The sequence below is a fragment of the Penicillium psychrofluorescens genome (assembly GCF_964197705.1).
Source record: "Penicillium psychrofluorescens genome assembly, chromosome: 1".
Taxonomy (NCBI): domain Eukaryota; kingdom Fungi; phylum Ascomycota; class Eurotiomycetes; order Eurotiales; family Aspergillaceae; genus Penicillium; species Penicillium psychrofluorescens.
In genome coordinates, this window is record NC_133439.1 from 3,282,078 (window position 1) to 3,294,247 (window position 12,170).

Sequence of the window (12,170 nt, forward strand, 5' to 3'; positions counted from 1 at the left end):
CCGATAGTAGGTTATAAACACACGAAGATAATTATCCTCTAAATAGATCAATTAGACCAGCGAAAAAAGCTCTTTTTCTTCGCCTCGGATACCGTCCAAACGACTTCAATCACCTTTGACTTCTCAACCAGGAATGGGTCCAGAATATAGTACTGGCGAAGACGGTTGCCTTCTAAAACGGCTCCCTTGAGTTGGTAGGAGTCCTTCATCCAGTCTTTCGGGCGCAAAGGCCCCAAACTATAAGCATAGCCCTCATCGATCGCCCATTGGTTGGCATCCCAAGTGGCCTCCATGGCTTTCAAATCTTCCTCGTCCTGCGGTTGTGAATATTGCACGACAGAGAAGCCGTTCACGAGGAACCAGTCACCGGTAATCCGCCACCGGTTAAGTTGGCAGTTATCGCCACAAATCGAAGCGGCTTTGCTCATGCCAATCACATCATGGGGGAACCACTCGAAAGACTTCCAGTGGTGCAGGGAGAGGGGAAGGGGCCGTCCAGACTCCCAAAAGCCAGTTGCATCGTCTTGGAAATCCATCTGGAAAAGTCGGTGATCCCAGGTCAACGGGGTCCGGGTGTGTCCATAGATGCACTGCGCAACCCGTTTATCCCCAGTGTCCTTGTACATGAAGCAGTCGTCGAAGTAATGATCCATCTCCTGGAGCAGGGGAATGCTAAGGAAGATACCCGCTCCTCCATATGCCATATACCCAAATACGCCCATTTGGTTGAGGTTCTCAGTCGGTGCTCCAATATACCAGGACTTTGAACTGTCATACTCCTTGAGCCCATTGACAAGGTTCCTCATTGACGGAAAGAAAGTGTCGTCGTCAATGATGACGGCCCACTCCGTCGTGGTATTACTGCGCTGGTGCAGAAGCACGTTCGTCAAACGGAAATACCGGTCCAGAGTGTCGTCTGAATGCTCGATGATTTCCAATCTGACATCCTTTTTGGTGGCATGTTCCATGACAGTGGACTTGTTCATCGTGTAATCATCCTTGATCATTGCAATTATTCGTGCATTTGTGCCTCCGGCCCAATGCGCAAATGCCTCCAGCGATTTGTCTAGTCGCTCCAGGCTCGTTGAGACACCAAAGATCAAGTGCGAAGCGTCCACGGGAGGACTGGGCAGAGGCGCTTCAATGGTGGCGGCCACGGCGCACCGTTCTTGTGGAAGTGGCTGAACGACGCCGGGAACACTTGCGTCGATGATGGTAAAATCCGGAGCCGACAGGCTCAGGTCCGATGAGAATCCTTGAAACTTGTCCGTCTGGACCACCGAGATTTCCCAGCGTGCATATTCGATTGTCTCATTGTAGCCCCAGGTTTTGAGCAGGTCGATATCGAGAGAGCAGTCGGCTGGTTTATTGTCGGTAGACTTGCTTTCGGTACTGTGTGCATTGCCGACATCGGAGAGGTAGGATGACGAGTTCGAGTGTGAGGGGGAAGACGGGGTGAATGCAACCTTGTCCCGGATTGAAGGGAAGTGCTGGAACTTGGAGAATGAAAAGACCACCAGCAACAAAATCAGAACAGCCGCAGTCACGCCTCGTGCAGACTGGCAAAGCCGGAAGCGGTGGTACGACTGCATGGCACCACCATACAATGGCTAATGTGGTTCGCAAAAGTTTCCAGGCTGTCGCAGGACGACTGGGGATCCCGGGGGCCTTTTGTTGCGGTCTTCCAAAGGCCAATTATGTCAGTTGGGGCCGAAGCGGCTGTCTCCGCATCGACCATTAACAGCCTCGGGGCCGGGCGGAAAAGTGAAGGCGAAGAATTGGGGTCTCCCGCGATGGTGAGAAGAATTGAAGCCAAAAATGCCGGTCGGGAGGAGAAGAAGAAGAAGAGCCAGATGAAAGTGAAGACAGCGATTTGCCTTATTCCACCATGTTAGTTAACTAACACGAGGCGCGGCCGGCTAAGTTACAGTGCAGGACCCACAGCGGCAGCGTTGATTGAAGGAAAAGGGGGTGATGATGCATTGAACGGGAGGCGTTTCAGCTTAAGCAACATGGACCGCCTTGGCCCTAAATTTAGGTCTCATCGCCACACTGAAGTGGCAGGCCTTATAGAAATCCTCGAAGTAGTATCCTGCTCGGCGATTTGGCTTGATTAAAGTTGCGCTCTGTATAGAGCTGGATTCTCAAATAAAAGTGTGAAAGAAATCCTGAATCATCGCGGCAGTTCATGAACCCGTGGTGCGTCATCCAGTGGGGCTTGCTTCGACGATCTATTCAAGTGGCCGTGGTTGGGAGTGTCCGTATTCACACTTGAACTCGGTCGTCACCGGTAGCCATTCTGGATATTTGGCCGGAGGTAGATCATTGCGAGAATTGGCTATTTCGGCCAATTTGCCCCTAAATTATAGCACATACACATCCTGCTACAAGGCCGACGCAGCCCCGATTTTGGTGTCTGTGTTATTCCGCCGCAGTTATTTTCTTCGCTAACTGCGGTATCACTTGAAGAGGCAGCGGGCACTGCAGTATCTGTCGTAGCAGTCGTTTGGACGGAAATGGTAGTTGTTTGTAAGGTGGGAAACTCCAAGGCAAGCTGTTGACATCGAAGAGAGCGGATTCGTGGAAACTGAACCTTCCGTGATATCGAAGTAATGAGACTCACACATACCAGGGACTGTTTCGCAGTCATAGTTGCCCCTTTGGTATAGGACTGTCGTGAAAAGATCGAAGTGGGTGGCCCATCGCATCTGAACAGTTTCTCCGATTGTGTAAACCGGGGCCATTCGGGAAATTATGGATCTTAGTCCCCGCAGGCGGGTTGAAGAAGACGCCCATATCGGAGTTGGCATCGGCCACAGTCCAGATCAAGAACGAACCACAAGCCAGATTCATAGTTCCCATGTTGCAACACACTTGCATAAAAATAGTTATGGGTGCGATAGACATATGAGAAATTGGCGCTTAGAGACCTGTCCCTGAGGCTCAGCGTTCGCTACATACAGTGAACCATTTACTCTCTGAAACACTTTTTTGTGGAGAAAAAACGCTTAGTTCGACCATCTCTTGGCGTTTCCCACATCATTTGCACCGGCTCTATGGTGCCAAGGCTAGCAGACTCATTCTCGAGAATGGAAAACGATGGTTTAACAGAGTGGTAAAAATTTGCGACGGAATATTTCTTCCAGTAGCAAGACGGCTCGCAAGGATACTGATATAATTACCCCGAGACTGGCCATCCTTTTTTACGCTCCTATTAGTTACATTCTTGAGCTAGTGGATATATTTTTAAAATGAGATATTTATCCATAGAGACCAGTATGATAACTACCAACCGGATCCTCCTCCGCAGCATGGATTTATAGAAGATCAAACGATGCCACACATCGTTGACGAGCTTATGGCATTGCTTCCTCCATCACTGTTGACGGACTCATCACACACATTCAGCAAGGTCGCGTCATTGCATGTGATATCAGATCTCGCACATGCATCTGGGCTGTATTTAGTGATGAACTGATTACCGCCCCCTGCGGTGGTGATCATATGTGACTGAAATCCTGGGACACCTGTTGCGTAAGTATTGTCCCAGACATTGCGAGGCAAGACCGAAATCAGGAAATTGGTCTCGACACCCGAGATTTCTATTCTGCTACCCGACAAGGCCCGGTCGAAGACCTGGACTCTAGGTTCTTCTCTACCTCGTGGGTTTTCGATCGAAGACCCCCTCAATTCTAGAACGCACCGACGTGATTGCGAAGACAGCGGGTCTGTAGAGTTTTCGAGGGGTTTGAAGGGTCGAAACCACAAAGCTCAGAGTACGAGCGGGCCTTCAACGGCCGGGTGCTTGAGAATCTTCTTGTTGTAGGCCCCAGCCTGATGTTAGCAACGAGGCCGAAGGAAAATCATGATGCAAGGCATTCGTAAGGCACGTTTCAACGAAGCCATGGATTGAATATGTCGAGATCTCCATAGCATAGATGTTCTGCATGAAGACTGGGCTATAGATCTCTGAAAGTGGAGGGAGATCTAGCCGAAGTCCTCGATGCCACCACACCGGCAGATGGTCGGGATACGGGTCGGTCCAATGCAGTTATGATCCGCCGACAAACCACGGTCGACATTTCGGTCGGTTAAGCCCTGTTCGTTCCTAGATCAAGCAAAAAGCCTCCACCGGGACCACGGGGCCAACAAGTGCCGAATGTCTATTTTTACTGGCTGCATGACGAGAACCATGTGGCCAGACTGCTGTAAGACTCGGCTCAGCCCCTAGTTTGCGCGTGGTCAATTGACGTGGCTTAGGGCTTGGCTCAAATTGACTTCGGCCAGAAATGGGCTGGCTCCGACCCTGTAGTAATAAACTCGATTCGGCCTGGATTTCCTGGTTCGGTGATGGGTCCTTTGCTGGAAAATACTGGTGAGGCTCGGGTATGTCTTCACCCGGCCAAACTGCATGAACTGGGTTGCGATAGCAGGAAAAAGGGTTTCCCAAAGGCCAAAAAAAAAAAAAAAAAAAAAAAAAAACCAAGAAAGCTAACAATTGCCATAAGTACAGATTGTATAGCCTGCAGTCGTACGCGTTCTTTGAAAAGATCGATCAGACTGCCCCCCTGGATACGAACTAGTGGTCAATCACGTGACACGGAATCCTCCCGATCTTCGGGCCCACAAAGCCTAGACGAGCTTATTGTTGTTGTCCAGGGCCGTGCTGGGACGAGGACAGCCCGTAGTTTAGCCGAGCCTTTATACTCCTACTGTCAGTCTAGATGCAGGATACGTATATCCTGGTTGCGATGAAACAAACAAGACCCGTGGTACTTGCCGTCAGCCCAGTTATGGACCGGAGGTGTGCGGTTCGTGTGGCTATCAGATAGGCTGAAAATAGTACGCTGAGCAGGACTAGCGCCGGGATAGACTGCCCTAGTCCGTGGCCGGGTTATCTGATTTTCGCCTTGTCCACCACCAGCAATAATGCTGCCTGGCACATTCAGCAGGACACAGCCCCGTCATCCACGCCGACACGAAGAATGTTGACTGCGGCATGGCAACTGTTATTGTGTCGTGGCCCCAAGACACAGCCACTTGCGTCATGTGTATTGGTACTGTCAGGATGGGACTGTAGGCGGGGTAACAACGGTACGGGGGTGTAACGGAGGCATTAGAAACAATTCTTGCCAACTCAACCAGGACGCAGGAGAAGCGGAATAACAAAAAGAAGAATAGAAAGTCCGCCCATCCACCGGTCTAGAATGCGGCAACAAAGGACGGTGGGCAACCGCCGACATCAACACAGCGTGGCCAATCAGACGCGCTGAGTCAGCCCAGAGGACGCGCAAGCCGTTCTCACCTGATTCCACTTCCGATCGCCCCTTCCCGCTTTCTCCCCCTGTTTCCACTTCGCTCGCTCACTTCTTATACTGGGTCATTGATTACTCTCCCGATTCCCATCATTCTGTGATTCTCGTTTCCTTGATTCTTCTCATTTCTATACAAGATGGCGACCCTCGCCGAGCACCCGACCATCATCCAGTCCTCGACGGCGTCGCCTATGCCGACTATCAACGCTGGTTACGACCAGGACCTAGACTCCTTCATCAACTTCGACCAACTCACCTACACCTCCTCCGACCCCTCTCGCCCCAAGGTTGCACTGGCCAGTGGCCCATCAGTAGCCGGTACCGACTTCAGCAGCGATGTTCGCAGTGCCAGCTTCGCTTCCAGCAGCCAGTCTCCGATTGCCTTCCAGGCCCCCAGTCACCATTACGAAGATCACCGCCAGCAGACAGGCCTCCCTCCTGGTGCCCTGTCGATGACATACAACCAGGTCAACGGCATGCGATATGGGAATGGCAACCAGACGTACCCGGTGAACGGCGAGATGTACGGCTCGCAGATGAAGCGAGAGGAAGCACCATTTGACTTCAACAGCGCTGCTCCTTCTCGCAATCCATCTGAGATGGACATCGAGTCCGACGGCGTGAACTCCACCCCGTACTTTTTCCAGGCAAACCCCGCCAACAAAAACCAATACGTCGACCCCAGCACTCTCGGCGGCCAAGAGCTGGCTCAAGGCCCGTCGACCCAGGTCGGTCGCATGTACCCTGGCATGCACCAGCAGCAGGCTGCGATGGCCAAGGCTCAGGCCGCTCAACAACAACAGCAGCAGCAGCAGCAGCAGCAGCAACAACAACAACAATTCCGCCAGCCGCAAATGCAGCAACACGGCCAAGAGGAGCAGATCCCTAATGGCCTTCCGCAGAACCGTTCCATCCGCCATCCCGACCCCGTGGTGGAGGAGCGCATCTCCCGTCTGCTTCAACAGATGCGACAGAACGCCATGGCCTCAAGCGAGGGATCTCCCACTCCGTCATCTATGCTGCCGCAGATGGCCAAGGCCAGGAAGGATGAGCAGGATATGGACGAGGACGAGCGCCTTCTTGCTAGCGAGGCGGGCAAGAAGCTAACCAGCAAAGAGCGTCGTCAATTGCGGAACAAGGTGTCCGCTCGCGCCTTCCGGTCTCGACGCAAGGGTATGTTTTGATTTATCTATCTTTTAGTCCTATTCTCCTAACATCTCTTAGAGTACATTGGTCAGATGGAGGGTGAAGTGGCTGCCCGCACCAATGAGGTCCATGAGTTGCGCCTGCAAAACCGAGCGCTCTTCGAGGAGAATACCCGCCTGAGTGAGCTGGCTCACATGCTCCTGGCCTCGCCTCATTTCTCGTCCTTCCTCAATGACATGCCCGACACCGGTGTGCCCGCCCAAAACCAGCCGGCGCCGCAGCAGCAATCTCAACCTCAGCCTCAGCAGGCAGCTCCGCAACCGACTATGCAAGCATCAGTACCCAAGGATGCCAATTTCAACCACAACCCGCAAGAGTTTCAGATGCAGCAGAACCCCCAAGTCATGATGGTGCCACAGCAGAACATGGATTCTTCGGCTATGGTTATGAACAACGGTAGCTGGAATTCGGGAATCGACATGAACTACGGAAATACCAACGTCTTCGCGGTATTGGACATCCCCCAAGGCCCAGTCCTCGATGCCGAGGTCCTCTCGGGCAAGTCTTCGCCGCTGGGCGTTTCTGAGTGCTCGAAGGATGAGAGACCTGTTATCGACAACCCGGCCGACGACGCGCCCTCTCGCGACATTGGCGTTGCCAACCCGGATGTGGACCTAGATGAGTCCGATCCTGCTTTCGCCCTGTTCATTGACTCCCCCGTGTCCGTTTCTTCAAAGGACGATGCTCCCTCATTTGATGGCGTTCGTCCCGAGAAGTCATCTCCTCATTTTGAGCTTGTTGTCGAGAGATCCGAGGTTACCACTGCCACGAAGAGCCGCTTCGCCCATCTGTGCCACAGCATAGAAGCCGCCTTTGAGCGGGTTTCGTCGGTCACTTCACATCTCCAGTGATTCCCCCATCTCGTGACCTTGCCTATCGGGCATTTGTCTTTTCGTTGTATATCCATCCACTGCTGTCCGCATATTTCCTTTTTATTTGTTAAGGGCTTTACACATCTCTACCGAGATTTTTCTTGCCATCTTTTTGCGCGTCATGACCTCTGTCAGTGGGAGTATTCGGGCGCTCGTTGATTACACTAGGTCGGGCTTTCTGGGTGGAAAATCGGCGCGGTTCCTCTACAGGCGCATATGTGAAGGATTAGCGGAGTAAAAGTCCAGAATTGAATCCTAGGCCATTCCATTGATCATCCGTTCCTCTTTGCATTCGTAGGTTGAATGTAGCTTTATGCTTATATGAGCTTGACACTGACCGTAAGATCATGGGCAGTGAGACTATCTTGGTTACTTTTTTTCTTTCTCTGATTTAATTGATTTGTATTCGTAGCTGCGTCTCTGTTTCCAAGTTGCTGTAGTTGGTAGCTGTGCGACCGGCCAAGGCGCAGAAATAGAAAAAAGTTGGGGCTCCCGCAACTTTCTTCTCACAACTCTCATGGATTCACACTTTTGATACACCGCGCTGAATTCCCCCAGGGAATCCTCCCATTGAAGACCTCACCAGCCAAATTGGCTTCTTTCAGCGTCCGCGAAACGCTGCTCATCGCGGCCTCTCGCGCAAATCCAGTGCGCGCGTTCTGTCGACCTGGAGTCTCGACGTCAAATTTCTTGAGTCACGCCCATCACATCGGTCTCAGGCACAGCACTGCCAGAGGCTTTGCACCTGTGACTCATTCTTGTCACTGTCGACTCTCGCACAATAGATCAGCCGCAGATTCGAGCGTTTCTCCCCTGGTACAGAAACAGTTGCAGGTCGACTCGGACGCGTACATCCTCCCAGCTCCGAATCACCTCTTCAGACATCGCAAAAAGTCCAAGGACTACCTCGTTTACAATCCATCCTCCCTTAAAACCCCCGGACACGAAACGATTTCCGCCGATTTCCTCATAACCCGACCTATGAAGTTTTTCTGTCAGGTCATCACGACCCCGACGGCCGACACGCCCGGTACGGTCATCGAGCTCAACTTCCCCGACAAACGATACTTCTTCGGTCAGCTATCGGAGGGAACCCAGCGGGCATGTAACGACCGCGCCAAGAAGATCGGCTACCTGACCGACGTCTTCCTGACGGGCCGAACAGAATGGAAAACAACTGGCGGCATGATCGGGATGATCTTAACCTTGGCGGACGTGACTGCGAATGCGGCCGCAGCGAGTGAGGAGCATTTGCGGACCAAGGCCGAAAAAGCCGCCATGCGGGCAAAGGAAGAGGCAGCCAAGAAAAAAGCCAAGGGAAAGGGCAACCCGTCCGCAGCGCAGCAGGCCGAAACCCCCGTCGAACACATTGGACCTCATTCCATTGACGGTGGGGACGATGCTGTGCAAAGAGGTTTGACTGTCCACGGACCTACAAATGTAATGCACACCTTCGCTACTGCTCGCCGGTTTGTCTTCCGGACAGGCATGCCGATGTTTATCAGGGAGTATGATTCCGAGACTATATCTGGACAAATACCTGTCGGTGTGGAGGATCCTTTCGAGAAGCCTACATGGTCCGACCACAATATCAAAGTCTGGGCGATGCCAATCAAGCCTCACTCAAAGTCTGGTACTTTCTCCCAGCCGCGAGCGCAAAGCCCTCGCAAGCGGAGCTTGGAGGAATTCCAGGAGACCACCCAGTCAGACGGGCCGATTGATCCGCGGAAGCAGAAGCAAATGATGCTCCAGGGTGTTATTACGGACATGTTCAATTCAAAATGGAGGATGGACGCCCTTATGGAGACTCCATTAGCTCAAGTCAAGATGCCTGCGGCCATATTTGTTCGCAACCCGGAAACAAAAGATTTGGAACCGTATAAAGGCCCCGTGCCGGGTGATGGGAATCCCCTGCCGGATATTACGGTGCTGGTTCGACAGCCCTGGCCTGGCGCGATGATTACTAGCCTCCCGCACACGGCTCCCTCTGATGAAGCTCTCTCCTATGTTGTCCGGAGTAATGACATCCGGGGCAAGTTTGATCCAAAAAAGGCTTTGGACCTGAAAGTCCCGAAGGGCGAGGCTTACGGACGCCTGACGAAGGGAGAAACCGTCCAGTCCACGGATGGTCAGACCATCACCCCGGACATGGTCATGGGGCCGGCACGACTCGGCAAGGGCATTGCTATTATGGATATACCCTCACCCGAGTATGTGGAGGGGCTCATCAGTCGCCCTGAATGGAAATCGCATGCTGTCACGACCGAATTGCAGGCTTTCCTTTGGATCCTAGGTCCGGGGGTTGGCGAGCACCCCAAGCTTCGGGAATTTGTTGCAAGCATGCCCCACTGCAAGCACATGGTGTCAAGCACAGACTACTGCCCGAACTACCTGGCGCTCGGCGGTGCAGCTTCGTCGTCCATCCGGTTGGCGCGCCTGAGAGGCGACAACTACTCTATTCCTGTTCATGACAATGTGACGCTTCCACAGCCCGGTACCCCAACGGCTGGCTCTGAAACTACTATTGCCGGAATTCGTGACTCGCCATTCGAGCCCCTAGCGCAAGGAACCATCATTAACGTTGCTCCGGATTTTGGAGTCGACAATACCGAAGTCAGGGAATATTTCAATGCGGCGAAGACAATAGAAAGAATCCCGCGGTCTGTTGAGCAACGCATGGAGACCACTCGTCGGCGGGTCGCAAAACCGGCTTTCCAGAAGCAATTACAAGAATTTCGCCGTAACCTTCCTGGATCGGATGCAGAGATCATTACACTTGGCACTGGTTCGTCAGTTCCATCCAAGTATCGCAATGTGTCTTCGACATTGGTCCACGTCCCGGGCTATGGATACTATCTTCTTGACTGCGGCGAGAACACCATTGGCCAACTGAAGCGAGTCTTTGGGCCGGAGCAGTTGCGTGAAGTGCTGCGGAATCTACGGATGATCTGGATCAGCCACCTGCATGCCGATCACCACCTGGGTACGGTGTCCGTCATTAAGGCCTGGTATGAGGAGAATTACCCAGAGGGAACAGACCCAACTGCCCTGCCTGAAAGTGATATGAAGAAAATTCTCGAAGAGAAGCGGCTGGTCGTCGCGTCTGAAGAGATGATGGTCTCTTGGCTTGAAGAGTACGCCGGTATCGAGAACTACGGGTTCGACAAGATCGTGCCCTTGGCCGCATATTCGAAAACAGACGGTTCCCAAATCTCGACTCAATTTACTTACCGGCATTGCCGTGCTGATGGCACCTCTGCCGACGGGGACAAATCCCCCAAAATGACGACCATGCGATTCACCGACCCCAACCATCCTCTCACGGCACCCTTACAGGCTGCCACCGGTCTCTCCGACCTTCTCACCACCCGAGTCAAGCACTGCAAGGGTGCTATGGCTGTGTCTATGGTTTTCCCCACTGGGTTCAAAGTCTCCTACTCTGGTGACTGCCGGCCTTCCGCGAAATTTGCGGAGATTGGGCGCGGCTCCACCGTGCTCATTCATGAAGCGACTTTCCAGGATGACATGGGTGGGCAGGCCCGAGCCAAGCGTCACTCAACTTCTGCGGAGGCCTTGGAGGTTGGCCGTCGCATGCAAGCTCGGTCGATCTTGCTAACGCACTTCAGTCAGCGGTACCAAAAGATTGCCACGTTTGACCAGCGTGCTGGAACGGCTCAAGATAAAGCTCGACAAGGCCCTGTCGCCGTTGCCAGAGAACCAGCAGATGCAGATATCCCCTTTGACGATCCCGAGGACAACGCCGCTGCTGCTGCGTCCTCGTTGACCGACGACATCAACATCTCAGCCCAACCACGGCGGCGCGGTTCCGGCTCTGGCGATTCGCTCGTACCGGGCGTTAATGTCCCTGTCACAGTCGCATTCGACTACATGCGCGTCAAGGTTGGAGATCTCGCTCAAGCGCAGGCCTACGCGCCGGCGGTGGAGAAGCTCTTTGAAATCATCGATAGGGTCTCTGTTACCGAGACCGAGCGCAACAAGCGGGACCGCCAGGAGCAAGACGATGCCAAGAAGGCTGCGAAGAACAAGAAATGGACCAAGGGCAAGAAGGCTGCTGCTGCTGCCACCGTCGGCGCCGCGGTGGCCGTTGCGGATGTGGCCCAGACCGAACAGGTCGCGGAAGCAGCCGAGAAGAATTGGTGGAGTGCCAGCGAGAGCGAGAGTGGATGGGAGACGAGCGAAGCGGAAGAGTGAGAGATATTTTCCATGTACATGTACCTACTCCTCCTAGACACTTCTACCTCGGTAAGAAAGAGCATCTTTCCGTCTATAGATCAAGCCGTGCACCACATCCACGCATGATTGGCTGTCGTGTTCCTTCACCGCCCGCGTTTAAGAGGTCATTCCCCTCAGCCTCGCTCTCTTTCTCCAGCCTGTCTCTGCTGTCAATTGCGAGAAATTGGTTCTTTCTCTCTGCTCGACATGACCACTCTAATTCCCCGCGAGCCCTACTCCAGGGAGGAGCTCGACCGTCTATACCCGAAGGACCTGAAGCTGCAACTCGTGCAGGTGGTGAGTTCGCGCGGGCCCATGCACTTGCATTCTGCATTGACCATTGACTAACCACGCATATACATAGTTCCTGCGTCATGGTGAGCGACCTGCGACTTACTGACCATTTCCATTCTAATGCGCTTCAGGCGAACGAACGCCCGTCTCCTCGCGCTTCCAAAATGTATCTACCTCCAACCCGGGCCCCATCATCCCCGCTTTCTCCGCGCAGCTTGCTAATCCTCCACGAAGACAGGCTTGAGTCCAT

The 12,170-nt window shown here is 53.2% G+C and overlaps 4 protein-coding genes across 4 annotated transcripts; 3 read left to right on the forward strand and 1 right to left on the reverse strand.

Moving 5' to 3' along the window:
- Positions 1-47: 47 nt before the first annotated feature.
- Positions 48-1,592, reverse strand: PFLUO_LOCUS1217 (uncharacterized protein; the record flags this gene model as incomplete). Its single annotated transcript, XM_073778236.1, has 1 exon — positions 48-1,592. One exon carries the CDS (start codon positions 1,590-1,592, stop codon positions 48-50), a length of 1,545 nt encoding a protein of 514 aa, XP_073635310.1.
- A 3,860-nt stretch (positions 1,593-5,452) lies between these two features.
- On the forward strand, positions 5,453-7,372 carry PFLUO_LOCUS1218 (uncharacterized protein; the record flags this gene model as incomplete). Its single annotated transcript, XM_073778237.1, has 2 exons — positions 5,453-6,488; positions 6,540-7,372. 2 exons carry the CDS (start codon positions 5,453-5,455, stop codon positions 7,370-7,372), a joined length of 1,869 nt encoding a protein of 622 aa, XP_073635311.1.
- A 1,002-nt stretch (positions 7,373-8,374) lies between these two features.
- Positions 8,375-11,605, forward strand: PFLUO_LOCUS1219 (uncharacterized protein; the record flags this gene model as incomplete). The annotated part of the gene is made up of 1 exon (XM_073778238.1): positions 8,375-11,605. The coding sequence occupies one exon, from the start codon at positions 8,375-8,377 to the stop codon at positions 11,603-11,605; it is 3,231 nt and encodes a 1,076-aa protein (XP_073635312.1).
- Positions 11,606-11,833: 228 nt separating this feature from the next.
- On the forward strand, positions 11,834-12,164 carry PFLUO_LOCUS1220 (uncharacterized protein; the record flags this gene model as incomplete). The annotated part of the gene is made up of 3 exons (XM_073778239.1): positions 11,834-11,923; positions 11,991-12,003; positions 12,052-12,164. The coding sequence occupies 3 exons, from the start codon at positions 11,834-11,836 to the stop codon at positions 12,162-12,164; spliced, it is 216 nt and encodes a 71-aa protein (XP_073635313.1).
- Positions 12,165-12,170: the final 6 nt, after the last annotated feature.